This window comes from Plectropomus leopardus, chromosome 12 (genome assembly GCF_008729295.1).
Source record: "Plectropomus leopardus isolate mb chromosome 12, YSFRI_Pleo_2.0, whole genome shotgun sequence".
Lineage (NCBI taxonomy): Eukaryota > Metazoa > Chordata > Actinopteri > Perciformes > Serranidae > Plectropomus > Plectropomus leopardus.
Window position 1 is genome coordinate 29113132 of NC_056474.1, and position 26925 is coordinate 29140056.

At 40.4% G+C, this 26925-nt stretch overlaps 1 protein-coding gene across 1 annotated transcript in view; it reads left to right on the plus strand.

The window, feature by feature from the left end:
• Nucleotides 1–25751, plus strand: part of brinp2 (bone morphogenetic protein/retinoic acid inducible neural-specific 2) — a 146517-nt gene extending 120766 nt beyond the window's left edge. The window contains exons 6-8 of the mRNA XM_042498336.1: nt 14522–14744; nt 21550–21856; nt 23259–25751. Coding sequence (XP_042354270.1) covers nt 14522–14744; nt 21550–21856; nt 23259–24080 — 1352 coding nt within the window. The 3' untranslated portion in view covers nt 24081–25751. The remainder of the gene's footprint in view (nt 1–14521; nt 14745–21549; nt 21857–23258) is intronic.
• The last annotated feature ends 1174 nt before the right edge of the window (nt 25752–26925 follow it).

The window sequence follows — 26925 nt, forward strand, 5'->3', positions numbered from 1 at the left end:
AGCATCCCTTACTTGAGAAAGAAGTTCAAGGGGAAGGGTGATTGGAGGTAATTAGCTTGTATCAAAAAAATAGGAATGCACTTCACGAAGTGCATTGTTGTTTCATTGACATCTCATGTTAGCTGGAAAGCAAGCCATTGGTGAGCCATCTTTCAGGATTCACTGAGGACATACCTCCTGGATGAGGTCCTGTCTGGAGTCACTGGGCCTAGGCTTACTGTCAGTGGCTGATAAATACCTCCAAACTAATGGCTAGATACTTGTTGCACCCAATTGTCATGTTTTATTTTTAATACAGATGATGAAAGTTGCTTGAGGGGGCTTTAATTTTTTGTTGAAAACACACTTAACAGAGCAAGGTTGAGTAACAGGAAGTAATGGGTAGCATGGCTAAAGACCTCAGTGTTCTTCAAACTCAATAGTTTGTACAACAGATCACATCTACAGGCACATTTCAAGGCAGGCAAACAACCTGCTCTCAAACCGTTTCCTGGCTCCCTGATCTTTCTGTATATACTTGTATATCTTCATGGTCTCAGTGTAATGAATTTTATGAATGGGGATCATCCCAATAATTCTTGTCTTAAAGGCATGTGTGATGTTGTACTCAGCTGTACACACCAAAAATGACAGTTTTGAGAAAACAAGATGAGTGTGATACAAGCTACTGAGATTGTCAGACATAGTCATAAAGGGGGTTTCAGCAGCTGTTACGAAGATTTGTTAGAATACATGTTTACATTTTTGCAATAACTTGCTTAACAATATACACACCTCAGCACATCCATACTTTTCATTCTATTTTATTCATTTATTTATAAAAGCATAGATGAAGTGCACAGGCTGTCTGTACTGTGAAAACCAGTCTTGTAGCTGACTTGTGATAACAACTGCAACATTTAAATGTTTTTCCCAGGGAAACAGATTGATCATGTTTTGTAGCTACTTATATAGTTTACATCAAAGATGTCAACCTGGCATACATAAAAAGACTTCTCTTTTACAAATGTTGTCTGCGCTAACGCAGTGACATTTAAGTGTCAGAAGAGATGAATGAAAATACATATGGAAAAGGTAACATTTCAGCCCCCTTCCTACCTCCTCAAACACACACATACACACAAATCAGTGCTGCCTGACAGTGATTCCCCACATCCTTCATCCGAATACCCTCCAATTTATTCCCCACAGCGACACCCTATAGTCTGCAGGCAATAATACCCTGCAATGTCACATCTTCACACAATATCTCAATCATGGTGGATGTCAGGGGAAGTGAACCAACAAGGTTCCCCTGTTCTTTAGCAACCGCTGTTAAAATGTCCTTGAGCAACCTCCAGCTGCTCCACTGGAGCTGCTCAGTGGCCGACAGTAGAAGACTGTGGTTTTACAGGGCTGCTCCCAGCGGCTGGCCGCGCAAGGCTGCGGTTTCCCGGACAGCTCCCAAATGTGAAGAAGCACGCGAGTGTGAAGCAGAACATTGCTTTAAGGAGCATATGTGTTCTGTCAGCCCTCCACAGATAAATAAAAAAGACAAAATGTGTGAGAGGTTTTTCCCTCAGGTGGAAGCAGCTTGAAAATAGCTTGCTGGATATAAACGACTGACCCAACCCTCCATGTTCACTTAAATCCATTATCCATTTCTGATCTCTCGGCAGGAGTCATTGAGGTAGTTCATCTTCAAACAGTTATGTGAAAGGCACAGTGGCCTCCTAAGGTGTTTGTTTCAGTCAGGGTTAGCAGAGTTTGACCTGGAGGATAACATGGCACTACTTTGAGAAGTAAAAACTGGTTATTTACTCATGCAGACAAGAAGTAGGCTACGGAAGTCCTGAGGCTTACTGTGTTGGGTTCCACTGAGACGTAGACTGGTTACAGGAGACATATATAAACATAAAATATTCAAATTTGTGTTGTCGAGAGAATTGCTGAGTCATAAAGAGGACAAAAAAGCAAACAAATAAGCATGGGATACTGCAATTAAATTAAAGGGTGGGTTCATTATTTAAGCGTTTTCTTTATTGTTCTTGCGGTCTTTGTACAATTACATAGCCTTCCAGTAGTGTTCCTTATATATTCAAATGTGGAATTCAGATTTCAGTTGAAGTTTGTATGTTTCAGTAATCAGGAAGGCTGCTATCACATATTCATTGCACTGACGAGAGTGAAGGAGAAAGTAGCGCAAGACCAAAAATCTGCGTGAGGAGACAGGTTGGGGTGGTGGATAGTTTAAAAAAACACAGGACTTTCCCCCAGGAGATTGTTTTTTAGAACGATTTTAAGCTTCCATGTGCTACAAGGTAAAATGACTGTTTTGGTCAAAGGAGTCTTTTGACTTTGAAGAGAGCAACATAATGACTTCAGATACCGGTCAGAAAGGGCTGTCTAATGACTACTGCTAAGTGCAGATACAACCCCACTTCAAATGATTCAAATTAACTCTTTCCATTATCAGCGTTTTAACCTTTGTCACTGCTTTTTGCAAACAGCTGGGCGTTCCCTTTTAAAAAAACAGACACGACCGATGGATTGGCCATTTAAGTTGAACTGGGCTAGACAGTACATATTAATAGTTTAATGAGTATTGTCTTATGGAGTGGATCTAATGCAATGTTTTTGTTGACAACTGAAATGGTTACATGTTTGACAATCAGTTTAACTTTTGAAATTTTCATTGCTCTACATTTTAATTAATATATGCAGTCAGGTTTTTGACTTTAGTATTGATGACCCAACTGCACCCCTCTTCCTGTCACTGCAGTCAGATAGAAAATTGTACCAGGCCAGAATTATTCACACATACTCACCCGCTGATACCACCCCCAAACCCCACTCATGCAAGTCTTTATTCAAAACTCTGACACAGTCCCCCACTAGACAAATCTCTGAGTAATATTTCCCCTTTATACATCCTTGAAACTGTTCCCAGTGCCTATGGAAAGACTGTATGTTCTCTAAACATTTTAGTCAATAAACTCAATGTATTCATATTTAGTTTGAGCATTGTTGAACCAAAGGGAATAATTATTAACTTTTGATGGTATAGAACTGAATTATAATACAGTAATTGCATCTCAAAGGCTGCTGAGGTCTTACTGGATTCTCTAACTAAACTTTATAATTATACTTTTTCTAACTTCTGGCACAGTGCAATGCATATTTTTCACTTTTTGACGCACAAGTATAATTATATTAATATAAAACTCTGCATGCCTTCACTTAAAAGGGCTTATTTCTATTTTTTTTGACTTGCACTGACACTCTGCACTCTGTATGGTTTGTTCATGCACTGATCTATCTATCGATCTATCTATATATACAAACATACATTCATTCTTCTTATTCTGCTAAACTCAATAAGTTGTCTGTAGTTCCTTTTGCACCACCACCACAGAGGAAGCTGCATGGTCAACATATTCTTATAGAATGGTTATCCCACCAAAATGAACACAAAACAGTTCATATGATATCCTAAGAGTTAGCGGCACTCAAAGTACTTTATGTCCTCAGCGTAAATTTATATAATTAACGTAAAGTTATGGAGTGTAGGTTTTGCCAAGTAAATTTACCATGGTTAGGTTTAGGAAAAGAAACTTGGTGAGGACATACCTTAAAATGACTCAAAATTCACTTGAAGTTCAGAGTTATGAACATGTGGGAAAGTTCTTGGGGAAAGTCTGTGGTTTTGTAACCCATGCACCAGCTCAACCTGCCTCCTTTTACAAGACCGCTCAGTACTGCTTACCTGTTTACTCTTGCCAGCGCAATGGTCATGATTGCAGCCTTTCAAAATACATGGATTACGCATGAATTGCTGACTCATGATCACTTGAGATATGTGCAAATTTGGGTGCATTGCTTTTCATAGGAAAATGTAAAAACAGTTTATGAGAACAGCCTGTCATGTTACAAAGAGTGTGATGCAATAAAAAGTGCAGTAGATCCAAAATTAGTTTTTCATTCCCCAACAAGTGGAATCAAAAAGGTCTGTGGTGATTTAGGATCAAATTCAGCTATTCTCAACTCTAGTATACATATGCTTGTATCGTTCCAAGCGAACCCACACATATTCACACAGTCACTGACACTGACAATAATTATTGAAGGCACTACACAGATTTCCATAATCACATTGGGATTGTAAAATAAGCCTTTCACAGTCAGTGTAGATATCTGATGTACTGTATATACAGGCTGTCGGGTTGTTGGTGCTTCTGTTGAGCTTCCAGTTCAATGTGTTAGCAGAATTAACCCAGTAACATTTCACAAGGACCAGAATAACACATCTCAGATCAAGGGAAGAAGAGTTGTGTGTGATTTACTGAGTAATGATTGTGCTTTTTATATGACTGCACAACAGTAACTATGCAACTTGCATCATAAACATTTTCACTAATGTGTGTTTTCAAAGCAGCCATTTCTCAACAAATACGAGCTATAACCAGCCTGTTAGCGGTTTCTAAACCCACAAAGATGTCATACTTGCTGCTAGCTTCCTGTCTCTGGCTTTCACACCTTCCTTCCTAAAGCATTTTTATATTTCTGCCTTGTACGTCAAAACAAGGCTTTTATGCCCCCTCGCCAACCTTGTACGAGAAGGAAAATGGTGCTTCCAGTTGAGATTGATCTTCTTTATGACTTGGTGAAGGCTTAGGGTACGACACCAAAGCACTTTTTTTCTCATGTTACAATCACCCACCAGAGTCCAATAAGAGCACACCCTGATAGTATTCCGTGCTGTGCCTGTGCAAATGTTGGCTTCCAGAAAAGAAATGATTCCCATTTCTCACTTAGGCGATGGGTTTGAGAAGGAACGCCAGGGGATGTGTTTGAGATGCCATGCGTAAATCTGTCACATATGTTTGGATATGTGTCTGTGATAACATGTCAGGTTTTACTGAGACATGCTTCAGTTCCATTCAGCTGACGCCACGCAGGGCAAACTAGGTTGTCTTTTGTGGGTTTTAGTTGGACAAAGTTACAATTCCTCAGCTTGGGAAGCCAAACCTCCCCCGCAGCTGACATGGAGGGAATTGGGCTGTCATTTGGTCCATTTGTATTCCACTGAAAGCTGTGGCTTAGTGATCCGGGTGAAGAATTTGAATCACAGCTGTTGGTACATGGTGTCCTATCAGCTCATCAGGGGGACTGACATAGCAGGACAGCTACCAGGATTGACAGGAGACTTATGTTACTATGCAAGTAATGTGATAATAGAATCTTTTAATTTAGTGTCATGGTGACAAAAATGTCTGTAAAAGAATTAAATCTTGATGACACTTGCAGTGAAAATGTGCTGTTTTCTGGCTGTTCTTTGCCAGTGACTGTGTACATTGCTGTTAGCTTAAAGGTGTTTTAATAGACCTTTTCAAGGCATTTTTCAGTTGCAAGGAAATTACATCTTTGTTCCACTTAGATTTCAGGTCCAGCCGCTACTGCATGTAAACAGCAACTTAGGTCCTCCAGAAATTAAATTGTGGGAAATGGCGAATGTAGTTTCTGGACCTAACTGCTCAATGGTAGATTGTTCCCTTGACAAGGTACAAACTTGATGTCAGAAATAAAAATCTACTGCTTCGCTAAAGAAATGAACCAGTGCAAAGCATGGATAGCACCAGTCAAAGGAAAGATGCAGCACTGGGAATCTCCAGGGTCTGTAATGTTACTTCATTGCCTGTAAGCAATTGATTGCGAACAGTCCAAAGAGGAGCATTTGTTTTTGTATTTGTGTGTGGTGTGTATCTGTCTTGTCATTTTCATTCTCTCAAAAACGGTGAAACTTACTTGTGATAAAATGAACGCAACAGACCCAACAGCATCCAGTTATTTTGTTTGACTGCTACAATCCAAGCTTTGTGCTGGTTTGTTTCTTTAAGAAAGTGGTATTCTATACATTCCTCTTCCTTGTGAAAACTTTGCACCTGCATTACCCTAAGTACAACTTAACGGCTGACTGTTTTTGTGGTGATACACGTGTTATGCTAGTTGAGGTCAATGCAGCTTTGAGCAGTTATGAGGAGCAGGCTCAGGAAGTCTAATAAGCTCACTTCTTTCTAACTCTAACTCCAGCCCTGTCAGATTTTATTTTTCCAAATGATGATGATGATGATGATGACTCAAGTGACATCACTTCAGGCAATTTATCAGTTTTATTCAGCTCCCTTTAGAGCCAGAAAAAGCTTTGTACAACTTTGTTTTTATGTACAGGTAGTGCTCACAAACACCTGAGAACGCTAAAGAAATTGCCTAGTTAAATTGGGAGCAGGGCCATACCTTCAATACTTCACTTTCACAGCCTTCTTGGGGAAGGCTTTGGCTCAGAATGTAGAGCTTGCCATCCTCTAAACGAAAGATTTGCATTTTCATCCCTGGCTTCTCCACTCAACATGTCGAAGTATCCATGGGCAAGATACTGAGTCCCAAATTTCTCCAAATGACTGTTCCATTGGTGTGTGAATGTGAATGAAAAAAAGAAAAAGGTTAAAAACTGAGTAGCAGGTAGAATTTTGTACAGTAGCCTTGGCTACTATTGTATGAATGTGTGTGTGAATGGGTGAATGTGACTCGTAGTGTGAAAGCACTTAAGTGATCAAATGAGTAGAAAAGTGCTATACAAGTGCAGGTTCATTTCCCATTATGCCTCATCCACTTACCGCCCTACTTAGTCCCTCCCCCTCTGGCCATCCCTTGTCCTTTCATTCATCTCTGGTTATTCAACCCCGTGTATATATCTTACATATATCTCCCATCTCTCCTTTTCCAGATACTTGATGTAATGTGTAATTGACTCAACTCCAGAAAAGGATCCCCCTTTCTGAGTCTCCTCTACCCTGGCCTTCATACATCCTTCCTAGACTGGCCTAAACTGACAGATTCCTCCTCGACATTCACTCCTGTCCTCACATTCATTCATCCATGCTCAACATCCTGTACTTGCTCATGTCATAAAAATTTATAAATCACACTGCTGTGGCATGGCCCTTGCAAGTGAAAAAAAAAGTAGCAGCTGGCTTTGAATTGATTTCACCTGATTGTATTTTGCCCTGTCTTGATATCATAATCTCCAAAAATCCAAATATTTAAAATGATTACTTAAAAAAAAAAATTAAAAACTCAATTGTGACTTGCAAAATGATATTCCTTTTCTTCTAATGTTGAAAACATATTAATGTTATTTTGTCTTCATCACAGTCACATTGGACAAGGCATAAAGCATGAAGCAAGTATGGTTAACCTGGTGTGTGCTTACAATAACATGTCATGCAAACTATAGTTTCTTTAATTAAACCAATGACTAAATAATGAGATTATATGATGTTAAATAAGCACCAATGCAGTATGTAGGTAAGTTAGACATCTTTTTTCTTGGAAGGTATGTTTTTTTTGACCCTACTTCTTTCCTCCAACAATCTCCATTAATGTTCTCTATGTAAATGCACTGACCACATTTTTTGCATTTGGAGCATGGTGTTCTAAAAATACTTAAATTGAGGTCGGCACTTGATCTACAACTGAAAAAAGTCAGTCAGGTCATATTCTGAGGCAACACTCATGTAGAAAGTCTGTAATTGCTGGGAGTTGAAATTTAATGTGAATCTAAATGTAAGTTTTATAATTCAAAACATTAGGAAAAGGGGGCTGAGTGGCTTCATAAAAAAGGCACACAATAAATAATTTCTCCACTCCAACAGAAGTCACTTCCTGTATTATATAAGCTGCTGTGTGTATAGTACTCCTGTTATACACCTTATTAACAACTGTGAGTATTTGTGTTCTTTATTTTTGTGATGTGCATGATAAAACACAGCCTTAGCATGTTTTGTAAGACTAGCAAAGCCTATGTCCCTGCAGAGATAAATGCAACTTTAATAATTCTGTTAATAATAAATAGTTCAGTGTATAGTTGCTTATGAATTTATGAGTTCAGCTCAAGTAAAGCACAGACGGCGCTCTTGTCCTCTTGAAGGATCTTCGACTAATTATGGAAGACGTGTCTGGAAAAACTGAAAGTCCTAGGGGATTATGGGCTAATCTGAAAACAAAAAGCTTACTTTATTAAGAAGCAAATGTAATTAGAGTGTATCGTGATGAGTCACTCACTACTGAATGAAAAGGACCAGTTTTCTAATTTTCCCCCTTTTCTACTGATCCTTTTTGACAAATTCACAGATATGGATGTTTGACAATAGGTACTTTTTTATCACTTTGCATAACATTTACACTTTTCAACATGTACTGTACATCTCTATATGGTTTCCTCCTGATCAAGACTTTTTCCAACTCTTTACATTTAAAAGTGATAATTTTTGCAGCCTCCCTAGAGTGTTTTGGCACTATATTTTTAGTACTTCATATATAGAATCTAAATTCTCACATTTTCTTAAAGGATTTATGCTCTAGGTAAGTAAAAGTAAAGTATTGAGCCATTGTTCTAAGAGATCAATCAATCCACTGAGCAGTGACCGACTTCAAAAAGTACTTCAAGTCTACTTTTTAATACAGAGACTCTATAGAGACTGCCAAACATAAAATCCTCCCTGCTAACTATTGTGTGAGCAGTGTCAGCCATGTATGATGGATGGTGCATTTAATGTGGTACAGACACTTTGAAGTGATAGAGATAGCAGCTTACTCGACAGCTCTGGACCCTCTGTTTTCCGCTCCGTCTCTCCCAGCCGGCGTTGCAGCAGAATAAAAGAGGGAGAACACTGCTGCCGCACTCGCCTGAAGACATCCCAACTCCAACCTTATTGTCTGTCATGTTTGCCGCTGAATTAAAGGCGCAGAGGAAGAAAGATGATTATTGAAGTTGTTGTTGCGAGAAATCATGTGGGATTTAATGAGAGTATCTTCACTAAGATGTAACTGACAGACAGGGGCATTGCGCAGGGAAAAAAAAAAAAAAAACGGCATCTGAAGAGAAAGGAGATGTTCCAGACAGCGGTGTTCACTGCTACATGTGACAGGCAGTTGTAAACCCATCAATTCTAATTTCAGCAGTGACTGAGACAATGACAGTGAGTTTATGCAAGGGTTAGAACAGACGTACATGTTTATGGCAGAATATTTTAATTATACATATCAAGCAGAAACCCCATCAATATTGAAGCGAAACTGCAAAAGAAAAAATATATTTCAGTCAAACGTTTATGCGATGCATACTGAATATAGGAATGACAGGCCATGTGATGCTGTAATATAATACGATTCAATCATCACAAGTACAAACAGCAGGCATGGCAACAAATATGTACACTTGAAGATTTACATTATCCCCTCAAAGCAAGGTGAGTGTTTTTACAATGAGACTAGCTTAGAATTCACATCAGACACAATATGAAATGCCAGCACCCTATAAGCTCTGCTAAGGCCTCCATCCCTGTGATCCTCACAGACTCCGACGAACATTTCAGAAACAAATATGTTCACCAGACTGACTGATGTTAGAAAATCAGTGGACAAAACTGTTTTAAGCAGGCTGCATGAGAAGTGCACAAAGATGGGAGATTTGTGTAAACTGAACAGATAGAAATGGTGCCAAAATGCGTCATCTGATTACCTTGTTAACGTTCAATGGTCTATCTGTACATCCATCAATAATTTATAGCCACTTATTACTTTTAAGGGTTGCCTGAGGGCTGGAGCCAACCCCAGCTATCAGTGGCTAAAAGGGAGCCTGACATTGCCAAACCACATTGCAAATTTAAAAAAGTTTGTTTTTCATTTTCAATTTTCTAGGGGAGTTATCAATGGGCAAAATGCCTCTTGACCCAGCTGGATAGGCCTACAATCAGTTAGAGCAATGAAACATGATGTAGCAGCAACCAGTGACCAGGTCCACTCATACCCCTTTTCCACCAAATTAGCTTTGGTTCTTGAACCAGTTCCATTCAGGATTCTTGGAATGCTGGTGCTATCTAGCGAAAAGGTTTTGTGTTTCCACCTGTTAAGGGATAAACTATTTTATTTAAGGATATCAAACTGATGGAGCTCACTGAACAATGCACAACTGTGCATTTGATTACAAGTACAATTTTCTGCTGGGAAACCTTGGATTCTCGCATCCATGTGGATGTCGCATGACATGCACCACCCACCTAAACACTGCAATGGCTCTTGCTATTGGCAGTGCCCAATACCACACCTCGAAAACTGCTTAGGAATTGCCCTAGAAACTTGAGACAGCGCTCCAGACGTCAAACTGGCCTCAAATTCCTCAAAGATCCAATTCCAGATCCCAAACTGATTGAGTATCCATTGGACTTGGTGGTACCACGACTTGTAACCTACAGGACTCACAGGATCTGCCACCAACATCCTGGTGCCAGACGTCCCTATAGGTCTTGTGTTCATGCCTCTACAGGCCAAAGGCTCCATGTTTGATCAGACTCGCTTAGACCTGCTAAGACATGGATAGAGGACCTTTAAGGTAGTGATATGTCCAACATAAGCAACACAATGCCTTTTTTGGTTTTCATGCAAAAGTATTCCAAGAGTTGGACCAACTTACCGACATTGTCATCCCTAGAGCCTCACTATTGGCTCCCAAACACTTTAAGTTTTGTTGACTTCAGTCAGCACACTATATTGTATACGACTCTTCAAATCCCAGCTCAGACTTTTTAATATCCCATGCCCTTGTAGGGAGTTAAATAAACAGGCCTCAGCCAGCCAGTCACTTAGCTGTCGTCTCGGCTTGATGATGTCATGAATCACTAACTCAGCCCAGAGATGGAGATTCCAGGGCGGCGCGGTCACCCATTATGGAAAAGAGAGAAGAAGAAAAAAACAGCCTCTTTATCTGATAGATTTTGAGTGAGCCAAATTGTCCATAAATCTGGGACATGGAGTCATAAATGTCAGGAAAGGGAGGAAAACAGACAGACAAATTCCTCCAGCGTGATGGCAGTGCTAATGATTACTTCCAAGAGTGTGTGAGGAGAGAGAGAAAGAGGCCGATGGAATAATGCTACAGGAGTCTTAAAGGCAGATTGAGAGAGCAAGAATGATTTAAAAACAGGGGAAAAAAGGTTTAAGAAATAGGTGGGAGGTGGTTGGCAGATGTGTATGAATGTGCATGTGCCACTCTGTGTGGGTTAATCATTGTTAGAGGGAAAGAGAGATGAAGATGGATGTAGGACAGAGGAAAGGAGAGTGTGTTAAGGGATGTGGAGGCATTGATCTCACTGGCTAATGGTCGAAGTAAGACTGTGCTGACGGAAAAAAAAAACTACCCTTCAAATAGAAATCACATGGGACATTTTAATGAGTCAACTCTGTTAATAAGAGGGTTTCAGATGAGGTAACACACCATCTTGGCAGCCATATTGGAGCATAGTAGCTATGATTAACAGGTTGTTTTTCCATATTTGCAGAAAAGAACAAGAATGGTGACATTCTGTGCGGTTTTTGACTGATAGCTGATTAGCTTGGTACAAGAGTCTGTCGCTGTTATCCAAATTTGTGTTGTGCTCGAATCCACAAAAGTTTGTTTAAATTTGTAGCTGGATTCCAATGACACTATGTACGTGAGGCTGAATTTTAGGATAGGCTGAATTTTTCAATAACATTTAAATAGAGACTAAATGAAAGCTGAATAATATGGACAAGTCTTTCTGCAGAAGATTTCATATATATGGAGCTGTGTACATTAGCTCATTAGCCAAACTCTGCACAAACCTATAGGTTTAAACAATAGGATCAAGTTCTTTGAGTGGAGAACATAGCTATTTTCAACTTTTTGCTTCATGCAGACACAAAAATATGCGGGAAGTAGGCCAAGAGCAGCTTTGTAAATAAGAGAATGTCAATGTAAAAGTCTACCCAGTTTTAAAGACAACCAACCCCAACATACAGGATAAAGTGATGATTAAGGGGCTTGCAATTAGTAATCTTAATACACCAGAGTCCAGAGCATGCAAACACCAGGAGGGTGCTTTCTTATATAATACATCCCCATAATCAAGCACAGTCAAAAACGTAGCAGGAACCAGACTTTTTTAGGCTTTTGCTGCAAACTGCCATTTACAAACGGTAGCTGACAATTCCTGCATAGTATACCTTGAAGGCACCTAAGTATTCAAGTATTTCTGCACTATAGTTATAACAGCTTAACCTTTTGGGTAACATTACTTAAATCATCCAAGATTTTTACAATACAGTGTTTTAAAATTGACAGTTTTTGTGATTATGGCCCTGAGCTGAAAAGAGATGGATTTTGTTCCGGTGGAGCTTGAGCAACTTCCACTTGCCTTCCATTATTTTTACCAATAATACGGTGGCATTTGTATCCTGTGCACTCAGTCTTGTCTGTCCTCCACTCAGCTCAGTGTAGCTTTTAATGCTTTGTGAAGATCAATAGAGGTGATATGAAACGAGCAGTAAAAACAGGCCATCTGAGGTATTAACCCAGCAAACAGAGCAATAACAGAGTTAATGTTGCCCTACTAATTTGGCCTCATGTCCATACAGAGAGGCTACAGAAATAGATGAGAGAGCACCAAGAGATGCAGAAACAGACTGACAGGAGACAACTCAAGAGGGAATGCAAGACAACCCGGACTCGCTAGTCCAGAGGAGAAAGATCACAATGCAGGAAAGAGGCAGACATACACAAAGAGAAGGATGGAGAGAGACAGACCATTGTGTCATCTGGGATCACTGAGCACTGTAATAGGCTTGAGTCTCATCAGTTGGGCTCAGCTCAGGTCGGCTTGGCTGCAGATTTCCTCTCTGTCTCTCTGCCAACAACAGCACATGGGAATATGATTCTCCAGCAGACCCAGAACAATCCTAGAAGGTCTCACTTAGCTGGCTTTGGGAGAAAAGGAAATAATAGGTTCAAGTTTCCCAGAGGCTTCTTACTGGCATAATATTTGCCCGCTGCTTCATAATGGAACTTCAATGATCTTAACACTGGAATGCTCTTGGCAAACCCAGCACAGGGTATGAGCTGTGTCCTCTGTGCCGATATTATTCTCAGTGTAATTTACTCAAACTGTGTCCAATCTTTTCATGTTGGAAATTGTACTCACCTACTTGTGAAATAATACCCATTAGATCTAATGGCAACATTTGTATGTTTCTCTTCATTTTGGTGAGGCAGGAGACCCGAAACCCTAGAAGGTTTCTCCTGTATTATAAACCAAAGTTTCCATATGCAACACAAATGCATCTAATACACACCTATTGGCTATTAAATGGCAGTAACAATTTTCTTAATTGTCACATTTTTTTTTTTAAATCAAAATTCCAGTATGTCTTTCTGTGTGGAAAAAAAACACATAGACTTGAAGTTCCGACAAAGAAAAACATTCACCAATTTTTTAATTCTCTCAAAGTGCCTTTTTCGTGTTCATGTTTATCATGTTTCAACCAAACATACAAGATAGCAAACTGCATAAACAAAATGTTCTCACTCGGTCCAGTTGCCAGAAAAATGTTGGCATTTCACATTTTTGCAAACCCAAAATTCATTGCTTTATAAATAGTTATGTAGCAAATATGTAAACAGTTAGACATTTCTATTATAAACTCTCAAGTGTTGCCTGCAGAAAGTCCTGACTTAGGACATGGAATCTGAAGATGCAGGCGCCTGCCAGGCAGGTCTAATGAAAGCATGTGCCCCTTTAACATATCAATTTATTGGATTTCTCTCTAGTTCTAAACTTTGAGACCTGCCATCTATTAGGGCTGTGTTTGACATCAGTGCTCTATTTAATTTACTATGTTTTAAGTCCCTGCTTTGTGCCATTATGAATAAAACAGATTCTGATGCTTTAATGGCTTTGACTGACATTTTGTTGGAGGTGGCGGAGGTGATGTTAGGTTTGTATGAAATGATCGTCCTTTGACAGCTGAAATTATAAATTTATGTAGATTAAACCCTGCTTTCTGTGTGTGTGTGTGGTTTTTTTTAAATGGTTTTGACACAAACTTGCTGCGACAGCTGCAAAATTTGCTGTGAATTACATTCATAACTGCTTTTTGTGCATTTGCATTTCAGAGCAGAGCGCCACCGAGATAGAACCTCTCACCATTTTATCACATGCTCTTATTGCTCTATTCAGCCTATGATTATCTCTTAACTTGTTCCGGCCTCTAAAGAAAGAATTGCGTCTTAAATGACAATGTGCATCTATACGTGACACAACACTGTCAGTCGTTGGGTAACTAGTGTTTCTAAATGACAATGATGCAAATGATGCTACTGTGAATGTGATGAGCTTCTAATGGTGAGGTGAATGAGTATAACTGCAGACTGAAGCACAGGTGTTTACTTTGTAATGGCAATTCATTAGAACATAACAGCTTTTTTTGTATTCTAATGACACATGAAACTCCCCCAGCTCCTCTGTTATTATCTCTGCATGCCACGGGGGATAAAGGAGACTGTGGTGAATAGGTTTGCAGTGCTCAAAGGGGTATTGTTAACATAAATGACTTGAGAGCATCTAATTTTGTTTTATTTTCTCTCTCTCCACCTTCCCTTTTTCCCATTTCTGGCCCCCTCCCTCTGCAGATGAATTCAAAGCCCTCCTGAAGCGCCTGCCCACTGACCGCTTCTTGAATGTGTCCATGATCGCCAAGTTCTGGTCGGCTGACTTGTCTCTCCAGAAGCGCTACACCCAGCTGGAGTCCAGCACTGCCCTGGTCTTGGGCAAAGCTCAGAAGGTCGTCAGGAAACTGTTCACCCTGAGCAAACGCTGCCCCAAACATCCTCGCATCAGCCTGCCCAGAGAGAGGTAACCCGCTGGGAAGCACTGGAAAGAAACAAACCGAATGAAGAAGACATAATTTGTGATTACGGGGGAGTTTTGCCGGCTGCTCCATGCTGATTCATTACAGCTGTAGGCTCTCTAACAGCCCGCCGCGAGTGGGGCACGCTGGGAAAACCCAGAGCTATCTGTCTGGAATGAGCTCAGCTTTGAATTGAGCAAAACCCCAAAAGTTATACACACAGGAAGGTGGGAAACATGCCAGTGGGGTACACAATTGCTCCCTTTAAGCTGATTCCCATCCAAAATGTGTATTTGTAGATTCCTGGCATTGTGATTTCAGCTGTTTCAGCTTTGGGCTGCCTCTGCTGTCAACAGATTGTAAATATGTCTAACTGTGTAAAAAACTGTTGGCATTATGACAGAGGAGTAGCAACACTGTAGATATCTGTAGCCTGTATGCACCTGAAAGGATCATCTGTATCAATGACACAGCGCTCCCAGATAGAGTGGCCTAAAAACAACGGCATGCACAAAGAACCATCACCATTATATAGTAGTGATCATCTGTTTAGATACTGCAATGACTGAAGCAGTTTGTGGAAGCTTTTACATTTGTTAGAGTCAAACAGATCTAGTGTCTAATGATGGTCTGTCCCTTAGGGGTGGAAGCAAAAAAAATCATTCAGATATGCCAGCCCATTTTCATTCCCGAGTTGTCAAATACTGTTGCTTTTGTAGTGATTTTGGCATAACATTCTGATGCCGAAAGCCACCTTTTGTGGTTGTGTGATACCCCACTGAGTGACTTTAGTTGAGAACACAGCTGGACTGAACTGGTCCCAGTGTTAAGATATGCTGCCAAACAGCACCTGCCACAGCAGCATGATATGCAGACGGGCAGTGTCAGTTGTGAACACAGCCAGATGGAACTTGACACGTTTCACAGTGTCAGGTTGAAACGCAGCTGGTAACAATGTAATATAAGGAGCATGAAGGTTCCTTTAGAGTGGCAGGAGGCATGGTGGATGGACCCAACGAACCTCGGACTTTCATGTCAGCGTCCAGTGTTTGCTTCTCATATGCCTTTGTTGCCAAATCCTAACCATCCGCATTAGCATGCGCGCCTGTTGACATCCCGGCGTTGGTTGCCATGTGCTTTTGTTGACATCATGGTGGCGCCATCTCAGAAAGTCAACAGCAGACCAAGAAAGATCCCTAGAGCGTAATATGTAGATGCAGAAGTCCACTGCAAAGTGGCAATATGTGATAAGAGACAGAGGGTACACTCAGAACAGATACAGACAACATCTGTAGTTTTGCAGTAATACAGATACAAATCATATGTTATTATATGATTAATTCAGGGACTTGGTTAAAATATCTTTATAATATCTGTAACTTAATGTTTATAATATCTGTAAAAGGCAACACAAATTAGAGTATTAACAACTTCTGGTATTAGCCATACTCTCTTACGGTATAATTACTGATACAAATATAGATATTTCTGTGACATAAACAGATCAGCCCATTCTCATTCCCAAGTCATCAAATATAGACACATTGTCACCCCTCAGCGTGTGATAACAACAGAAAAGATTCCCTTCAGCATCTCAGTCAGCAAACTACAATGTTAACCCACCTTTTAATGCAGACAGTTACCATTGTAATCAAAAATAGAGCGAGAGCGAGAAAGTCCACGTAGGTGCGAAGTAGGTGAGATTGATGGCTCAAACAGACTTTTACCCAGGAGACCATTGTTTGTTTCCTGTGTGGAACCAAAAGTCAGTATTGTTTTAATATGATATTATGTTATTTACAAACAGTTGTGCACACTGACCTCACTCAAGTGTCATATTTACGTGATGTTACGTACTTCTTTTATCCCAAACAATGATATTTATTCCACACAATCAAGTAGTTTCATCGTTGCAACTAACCGTGACTGTTTGATATTTACCAGGTGTTATGGTAGGTTTTAGCTGTATGTCTCACACAGTTGCTAGAGTTCTCTGTGCATCACTATAAGACAAAGTGTTAGTATATTACAACCTTGCAATGAAAATGGGTTTAAACATTGTTAAATTGCATGACACTTATTTTCCCTTTACAATGTTGCCCAGAGTTGAAAGAAAACTACAGCAATACATATTGTGACTTGCCTTCAGAGTTTTCGCTCTTGGTTTCATCTATGAAAACACTGTGATGCAAAAGTGCAAAAAGCTGGCTTTCTCTTCATGTGGCAATTCAGAATAACTTTCAGTGACTTTGCTTTCCAGCACAGTTTAACAGCATTTCCTAAAAGCTATTCATTTTTTTTACCATGACCCAGCTGTTACTTTTGGCTTCGCGAAATGTCAAGCACAGAAACGTTCTTCTCAAGACAGCGTCAAAAGTTCCACCAAGTGCCTAAAACAATATGTGTTTATATTCAATAGACAAAGCCCTCTAGTGGCTGTAGCAATTATCACAGGAGAAAGGAAGGGTGTCAGGTGTTACAGAATGCTAAAGTCTGACGTAAACACAGGGGACCACTGTTTATTTCTTAATTTAACAGTCAGTGTAAGGTTTGTGAGGCAGTCATTTTAACCCACATCAGGATGCTACCTAAACCTAACAAAATTGTTTTTGTGCCTAAATTTACCCAAACCTTAATCATAGTGATGTCATTTATGTTTCTTTCGACAATTGCAAAAGTTTAGGGAATGACGTTGCACTGCTGATAGGGCAATCAGACCAGAGCACACTTGTTATTAAAGGGAACACGGAAAAACAACATTAATTGTCGTCCAGTTTGGAGGACTTGGAACGAGCGCTCTACTTCGTACATTGGCACTGAATGTTGGCAATGGATGTAAATCGTGAAGTGCAGAATCATCCAACATGGATGTAACTCCCACAGACACCAGGCAAGGTGTTGTAATGCCCAAATGTGCGGGTGTTTGGAAACAGACCTCCCTGCCACTGCAGCTGAACTGTCATAGAAACCAGCACCACTTGTTGAAAACATTGCCTCGTAACGATATGACAGGCTAACTGACTCCCTTTACCTGAGTGAATTCTACACCTGTGGTTGACTTGTGAGCAAACTACCCTTGTGAGCTTCACTCACCTGTCATTACGTGGCAGTTTTGTTGCTGTGCCGAAGGCAAAAAAACCCCAAAAAACAAAGACAAGCTTGTGAAAAGCAGGTGTAAAGACAGGGAAGGGAGGCTGACTAAGAGGGATGTGAGAAGATGCAGGAAGAGTAAAGACAGAGAGGAAGGAAAAGATGGAAGACAGATAGTATGATGGGATGGAGAGAGAGAAAGGGAGAGTGGGAGAGAGATGAAGGGTCGAGTTACTGGTGGTGAGACCCTTTGTGCGGTAAGGTACGTGGCATTGTGGCATGCTGTAATCAAGTCCTCTCCCAGGCCGACAGCTCGGCACTTGTTTACAGAGAACTTTAATTTCCCTGACAGTCCTTTCCCTTTACCCATCACTCCATTCCCCTCTTCTCACACTCTGTCTCACTTTCTGTCTGCATTTCTCTCCATCACTCGCCCTTGTGTTGTCTCTCTCTTTCTCTCTCTGTCTCACCCTTGTCACTCAGAGTCTTAACCCACCTCGTCCCGGCAACAACAAGTTATCAGGGGCTGCTCAGCTGCAAAAAAAGCTCCCCTGTTTTCCTCCGCACAAATCCATTTGTTTTATCATCATTCATTTTTGTCTATTTACATAGGCCTGAGGGGAAGGAATTGCCGGAGCATTTGGGCAATGTTGTGTGTGATTTCCTGAACTTAGCCCGGGGATAGAATCTCTGCAGAGCCAATTTTCAGTCGCTGCTGTTACCGCACCAAAGTGGATGGTAATTTATGTATGTCTGCATTTTCATCTCCACTGCAGTCATACCAAACACCCACACTTCTGTAAAAAAAAAAAAAAAAAAAAAGGATGTCAAATTGCCGTAGATAAACAATCCAATTTTTAAGTACTATGGAAGGAGCAGACTGCGAATTACATTTTCACCTATGGAAAATTGGATGCATATGGAGTAAACAGCACTGTGGTTTAGGAGAAATCCTTGTTTAAAACTCTTATGCAAGATTTTTCTTAAAGAATACCCCCGTAACCTGTAGGTTTTTACTTCCTGAGAATGTTTTAAAAGACAGGAGGATAAGAGAATAAAAGCAGCACATGGAATTTAAACTGTGGAAAGGGTGCTACCCTTATATAAGGAGACAATATTAATGCCAAAATGAAAAACAGCCAACTCTCCAATCATAGCTTGAAGGCGGGCCCATGGGCTCCCAATACTTACTGAGAATTGTGCCAAGAACACCCTGTTAAGTGTCTGTTTGTACAGTTTTCTGCAGCACAATCTGTGCCTTAAAACTGCGGACAGTCAGTCACAAATGTAACTAAATGTACAGCCAATAGCAGTGTCTCGGAGCCATTTTAATGTGAAAGGCTGTCTGACATGAATGCTATTAGTTTGGGGTTCCAACTCCAAGCTGTAATTTGAGAACTTCAGAGTATATTTGTGCAACAAAGATCAGACCAACACATTCTTATCCCAAGTCGTAACATATCGCCACTTTGTCAGTGGACTCTTACTTCTCCATACCACGGTCAAAAGTATCACTCTGCATCTGCTTTTGACATTCCAGGATTCTGCACCGGGACATAAACAAAAGAATATAGTTATGATAAGGCTAAAAAGGCACGGGTGTTTAGGCTAGGCAACATAAGTGCGTGGTTCGGTTTAGAAATAAACATCATGGTAAGGGAGGCAAACACCGGGCTTGCGGGTTAAAGTCCAGGGTTTGTTGGACACATGCACTACCCCTCCTGCCTGCTTTATAGGAAGCTTTTAGCTCCTTATATTACATTGTTACTGTCATCATTTCAACCTGATGCTGTCTGATGGCGTATGATACAGCTGCGACAGGTTCCTTACGGAATGCGTTATCAACTGACACTACCTGTTTACGAATCATACTGCCATGCCAAGTGTCATTTGGGTTACAAACTGATGTTGTGTATCATACTGCCGCAAAAGGTAGCTTTTGGCGTCTGTATCATATGCCAAAACCACTGACGAAGTGGTACGTAATGATTTCCGAATGAAAATGGACTGTGCAGACTGTGAATTCTGTCCCTGCACTTCCATTAGAATCACTTCATGATGGGATCTCCTCACAGCTAGTATGAACGGGGGAAATGATGACTGAAAACAAAAACAGGTTTCATTGTCAGATAGGCACCGTACTATTGTTTAAAGACTGACACGAGAAATTGTGACTCTATCCTTTAAACAGCACTTTTTTTAATCTTTTATATTAAAGTTTATGAACAGATTGGGCTGCTTGCCTCACAGCTCCTCACATGACATTTGTATCGATCTGACTTTCAGAAGGAATGGAAACTTTTACTTTAACTCAAGCTGTACATGTTGTTGTCAATTTACAACAGTGCTTAATTTGTCTAGCTCTGGCAGAGGAAGATGATGTCCCCATCCGTCTTCACTGTCAGGGGGTTCAGCCCCTCGGACACCAGGACATTCTAACTTTCCTTTTCTTAATCTGGACCACAAAGCGCTACATTGGCTGTTAGTTTTTTCAACTGTGGAAACAGCTGTTAATGAATGCAGCACCAGAGCTGTATGTTTGGCTTTGAGATGCAGGAGACAATTTAGAGCTCTTGAAATATGATGAGGCTTTACCTTAAAAAATGATTTTTCATGTTAAATAACAACCTTGGTGTCAAAATAATTAATTTCCCCCTTCAATGCTATTGATTTATGACACCAATATTCAATTGTAGTTTTGAGATCACTCTATTGTGTAACATCTCAATTTTTCTTTATGACCAGTAGGGAATGGCCCTCTTGGTAACAGTACAGGGTGACTGGGAAAATAAGCATGAGTAACATAAGAACAAGTTAAAAAGCTACTTAACAACCTTTTATATAATATTGCTGGCTTCCAATGGCTGAACGTCTTACCTTGATGCAGTGATGTACAGGACAGGACATTGAGTTTTGATGTCCCTCTACCTTTTTTATGTATCTATGTGTCATATTTACATGTGAACATCTCCCCTGTGTGTTTTCAGTAACAGTCACTGGCTGACTTCAAGTCGCAACAGTTGTTGAAGGAAACTTTACAAATATTCAACCAGCTCCGTCACTGCAGAGTAATCAGTGTGTGCAAATGACCAGTGTTTGGCTACCACTGCACTGCATGAGCCCCAAAGCTCCCCATTCCTACGTCAGTGGATGTCCCATGGACTTTTTGTGCACACACTGCTGACACTGCAATGACACAGAGCTGGTTGAAAATAGCCAGGTTCACTTTTATTGACCAAATCGTCATTTTGTAAGCTACCGTAGCTATCCTATTTCACAGAGACAGACATTCAGTGGCTGGACTGAGGAAACTTTCCAGAGAGAATGAGGTGGACTGTGGGTGGTTACATCCATGGGTGCTCTAGCTGGCTATAGCAGCAGTATCTTTAACTGGCTCACGCTAGCAGTAGGATGGCAGCCAATCATTGGACCTTTCATGCTGGCTTTCACTGTGCCTGAGTAGGCATGGTTTCATCTAAAGTAGAATGGAAAAACAACAGACACCTCCAGAATGCCATAACATCATAACCACACTCATCAATTATGCTAAGTGTGTGGTCAGAGGTGAAATTTGAAACTTTCAACACACGGAGAAGTGAAACACTGGTTTTCACACAGGTGTGAAATTGCTTGTTACACAGGTACCTACATTTTTTGGAATATGTTGTAGTGTATGCAAAACTACACAATTACGTTGTGTTTCTTTTCTCCCCTCTGCAGGCCCGTTGGGTTTTGGTTGCGGCGGGCTCAGTCTCTGCTCTACTGCAATGAGCACGGAGTGCTGGGCTCCTTTTCTGAGGAGGTGAGGAGCTGCAGCTGCCCTGTGGAGCAGCCCACCTGCCAGGGAGTCATCCCCTGTGTTGTGGGCACCTCCCCCACCTCCTGTTCCTCTTGCGCCACTGACAACGCCACCCGATGTGGATCCTGTCACCACGGCAACATCCTCCATCTGGGTTCCTGCAGGCCGAGCATCGCTGCATCCCTGGACCACTACCTGAACTTTGACTTGGACATGCCTGATGCTGAGGTTCTCAAAGTTTCTTATTATGCATTGTATTGGTTCTCAGATATCTGTGGACCAAATAATAGTACCTCTGATTACACCAAAGATCATGACAAAAATGTAAAGACAAACTGAGAAAAGTGTTTTCTCTGTTTCTGGACACATCTTCAAAAATGATAATAACAGCGATTGAAAGATCATCACACAATGGCATACAGATGCCGCAGTTCTAAAGTGCTGCAAAATCATGCAATCTCTGACAGGAACAAAAATGAAATATGGTGGTATGAGTTGGTGCTGTAGGATGACCGTATTTAATTTTCTTTTTAATTAGTTCTCCTTGTCTCAGACTCAGAACATACTAAACATGCAAGGGAACGTACACAAGCTAATAATAAAGCAATCAGTCAAGCAAAACCTCGCAGTTTGAGGGACACCAGAAGGGAGTCTGAAACACAGATCAGGCTCAGAATCCATTTTGCTGTGACTGCAGTGTGAGAAGAGAAGGCTCTCACAAAGTCACATAGTAAGAAAGAGTTATGAAGGATTTAATCAATTCCATTTTTGATTCTTTTAATCAGTCTGATACTTTATGCATTTTTACTCCCCTTTGATGAATGGCAGAAAAACAATGTGATTACAAATTTGATGCCATTAAAATAACAACATTAGTCTTTTCCTAGACACGCATTCCCCACAAATACAACATGGTAACTCTATTAGCATAATCCTTTAGCATTTTACAATATATAATTTAGCCTAGCAGCTAACTAGGTAGCTAGTTTTCCTTGACTTATTTGGAGCCAGGAACCAACAGCAGCATTTAACAAAGGTAATTTTTCAAAGTAGCCCGCTGATATTTTCTTCTACTCATATGAAGCTGGGATACATCAAACACAAGATGCTGTTTTGTTGGGGCTTTATTGTCTTAACATTGTATTGTTTCTTATCTGTGAAATCAAAGTAAATAAAAGCTTTGTTTTCACTGTGGGGAAATCATTTTCAGCATCTTAAAAATAAACAGGAGGTCAATATCACCACAATGTTGAGTTACATTTCTACAGAGGTGCATGCCAGGCAATGGCATAGGACATGCATCTATGCAGAGCCTAAAGGTATAGCATTAATTAAGTGCAAATCCCAAATAAGTGGGCAAAGGCATATGCTGGACCAAGTATCAGTCTGGTATATTCAGAAAATGACAACACTTCACTGTAGTACAGCATTTAAAACCAGGAAAAGATAACACACAATATTCAAAATCTAAGAAAATATCTACTGTCATATGATATGTATATAATATTGACATATTGCTCAGCCCTATATAAGTATGTATGGATTGAGAACCAGTGTGTAAGTGATTTATTATTATCTGTCTCCCTGTAAGAGTGAATGTAATCTCGTTGTCCTTTTAATCCCTCCTCAGGTGAAGTACCTTCTTCAGCGCCTCGACAGCAGAATCGAGGTCCATGCCATTTACATCAGCAACGACGTCCGCCTGGGGAGCTGGTTCAATCCTGCCTGGAGGAAGAGAATGTTGCTGACACTCAAGAGCAACAAAAACAAGTCCAATCTCATCCACATGCTCATGGGCATTTCTTTCCAGATATGCTTGACTAAGAATTCAACACTGGAGCCTGTGCCCGCCATTTATGTAAATCCTTTTGGGGGGAGTCACTCGGAGAGTTGGTTCATGCCGGTGAACCAGCCCGACTTCCCCGACTGGGAGAGAACTCGACTGGATGCCGTCGTCACGGCGCAGTGTTACAACTGGACGCTGTCTCTGGGCAACACATGGAAGTCCTTCTTTGAAACAGTGCACATCTACCTGCGAAGCCGCATTCTCACAGACGACCCAACGGTGAATGAAACTCTCTTCTACGAACCCTTGGACCTGGATGACCAGACGTCCAACATGGGGTACATGAAAATCAACACGCTCAAAGTGTTTGGATACAGCATGCACTTTGACCCCGAGGGCATCAAGGATCTGATCCTCCAGCTGGACTACCCTTACACGCAGGGAACGCAGGACGCCGCCTTTCTGATGCTGCTGGAGATGAGAGACCGGATTAACCGTCTGTCTCCGCCAGCACCGCAGCCATTGGACCTGTTTTCTTGTCTGCTGCGCCATCGGCTCAAGCTGTCGGCCGGAGAGGTGGCGCGCATCAAGGACTCTCTGCAGATCTTCAACTCCAAGCTGCCCAATGCTTCTCCCGAACCCGAGCTGGCCCAGCTGTGCAGCTAGCTAGCTCAACACTCAAGGCAGGTTCAGGAGTGATCATAGAGATTGGAGTCAGACTGAGCAGGGGAGGTCTGACTAAGCTAGAATCTTGGACCAAAATCCTCTGAACACCCAACTGTAAAGGCCGACTGCTTGTGGTCACTCTCGGCTAGTTTTCTGGTGTCTCGTTTTTATCAGAAATAGCCCCCAGATCCGTTTGATGAACAGTCATGTTGTGGACTTTCGGGAGAACAGCTGATACCTGGACTCTCCTTCAGAGGCTCTGCTGTAGGAGCCTGGAGGCTTACTTTTGCTATTACTGCCCCCATTTTGGCAAACTGTATGACTGGATGGATTTAAGAGACTCTCTTACACCGACAGGTTTTGTGATGTGGAACCTTACAGAGCCGATGTCATTAAATATACCTAAGACATCTGCCTTGCAGAGATAAAGGCGATTTTGATATGTAAAGAGGAACTCTTAAGGGGTCTTCGAAAACGAGCGAACAGAAAAGAAGATTTCCCCTTTTCTAACCCTATTTTCTTTGGCTACAGAACAATCTCGTGGGAAGGGGGAAATGGGATAATATTATATACAGTATGTGGTGAATGAGTTGTTATGTTATGCTTAACAGTTTAAAAATTTGATAATCCTGAACCCTGTTGCTGTCTTTGAATATTTCTTTTTAATCCCTGCCTTCCATTTTATCTGGCATTTGAAAAACGTGTAAGTATCTATGCTTAACATCCGAGTGAGAAGCCTGTTAGTGATGTTCTGTCCTTGGTGGTGTGTCTATACCAAAAGACGGTGAGCACATTGGCAAACTGAATGACGAAAATATCTTCAGTGTTGATTTTTTTCTTCTTTTTTTTCTTTTGGAAAATCATACGGAAATCTTCTGATGTGGTGACTAAAAAAAGGTTCCGAGGATACAGCGCTGTAAATAACGCTCCATCTAACCCCAGGTGTGGACAAAGTACACATTGCTTTTTAGATAACCGAGTGCAAAGACCAAAAAAATGTTTATAACAAAAACAAACTCATGCCTTATATGGAAAGTCAATGTTAAGATAAGAAGCACATTTAGTTTCTGTGTTTGATTTCCCAGCAGGAGGCTGTATCGCTTTTTATATTTCAATATTTCTACCAAGACAGAACAAGACAGACACATTCTCCAGAGTACGTGGTAATGTAGCTTTTCCATGTAAATGCCAGTCACACTTTCTGCAGTTACTTGTTTTGATTTGGTGTTGTGAAACTTTTGAGTCACTATTCACAGTGCACACCAGTACTTGCATACTGTAATTGTTCTGCAAAATCCTTTTATCTCCAATTAGATGAGCTCTAAGCAACTGATTGAACCTGATAATGGTTTTTTAAAAAGGGTTTAGTCTCAGGTCAATAAAAAGAGTTTGGTTTTTTTTTTGTTTTTTTAACATGTGGGTCCAATGTCAGCTGCCAGTTACCACGGCGACTGGAGTTATAAGGTTTCTGCAGGGCAGCGATGGTCCTCCTTGAGAGCTGCAAACTTACCGGGATGATACTTGATATGATTCTACATTGACTTCACCAATTTCTCACTGAAAGTCAGAAAAACCTTGTATGTCATTTTCAGCAGTTCTTCTGTGCTCAGCTTGCTTAAGTAAAAAACAAAGTGATTTATCTATCTGGGATCCTTTTTTTTCTTGTTTGATTTCAACCCCTCACTGTTATAACATGTGTGCTATAAAATATCTTATTGGTATATATTACAAAGCAGGTTGTCTTTGGTGTTTTGACATCTCAAGAATCAGATTTCCATTGCTTTCATCATGTTAGAAGCCGGTCCAGACACAGAGCCAGATTTACTGAGGAAAAAGAGGGGAGATAGTGTTGATACAACTGATGTTTCTCTAGAATACAGAGAGCGATGCAGCTGAATGCTCATCAAACGGAGAAAAAAAAAGTATTTTCCAACAGTTTATTAAACATCAAATTCAAATGCAAATTTATGAACACAAAATCCCTTGCTGTTGTAAAGCACTCAGGTGTTGTGCTCATTTACTCAATTAGTTTAAAAGCCTTTATTTTTATTTGTCCATTTAAAAATAAAACTTTTTTTTAATAGGCTGATAAACCTAATTAGTAATTAATTAGTTTAATTAACCTAATTAAAAAAAACAATGCAGTACTCAGGACTGGAAATTGAATCCAATGTTGTGTATGTAGAAAGAAAAATATTTCATTTTAGTTAAATATTTTTTGTAAATATACATATTAGCTAACAAAAGTTCTATGTAGCTAAAATAAAAGTAGTGATTTCACAGGCTGTCCAGGCTGTCACAGGAGTCCCATGACTTGGACACAAGTCAGACTCGAGTCACATATTGGATGACTTTAGAGTGGACGTGACAAAACCAAAAATGACTTTCATCCTAACTTTAAAACCAACAGCTCATGACTTCACTTACACTTGGCCTTTTGATCCAAAAATACTTGATACTTTTGCCCAAGCACAGAGATTAAAATATTTTTATTTAAAAAATGTGACAAGAATCAATTTATTTTATGGATCAGCTAACATTAATGATATTCATTTTTGGCAAATCAGCAGATAATTAACCAGATCCATGTTGTTTGAACCAATTCGACAGTATACAATCCCACTGCAGAAGAAAACCAGGAATGTAATGTGTTGTAGCACCAGTTGAAAAAAAAAATCGATTTGGAAGATAGCAAATAATTTTGTTAATGTAAAAGGTCAACAAAAAATGAATTCCAGTATGCAAAACTTGCCTTTCGGCAATTACCTTCCGGACAGTAGAGATAGACACACACCTTCCAATTTCATGTCACATTTTGAAGTTGCACAAAGAATGATAAATTGAG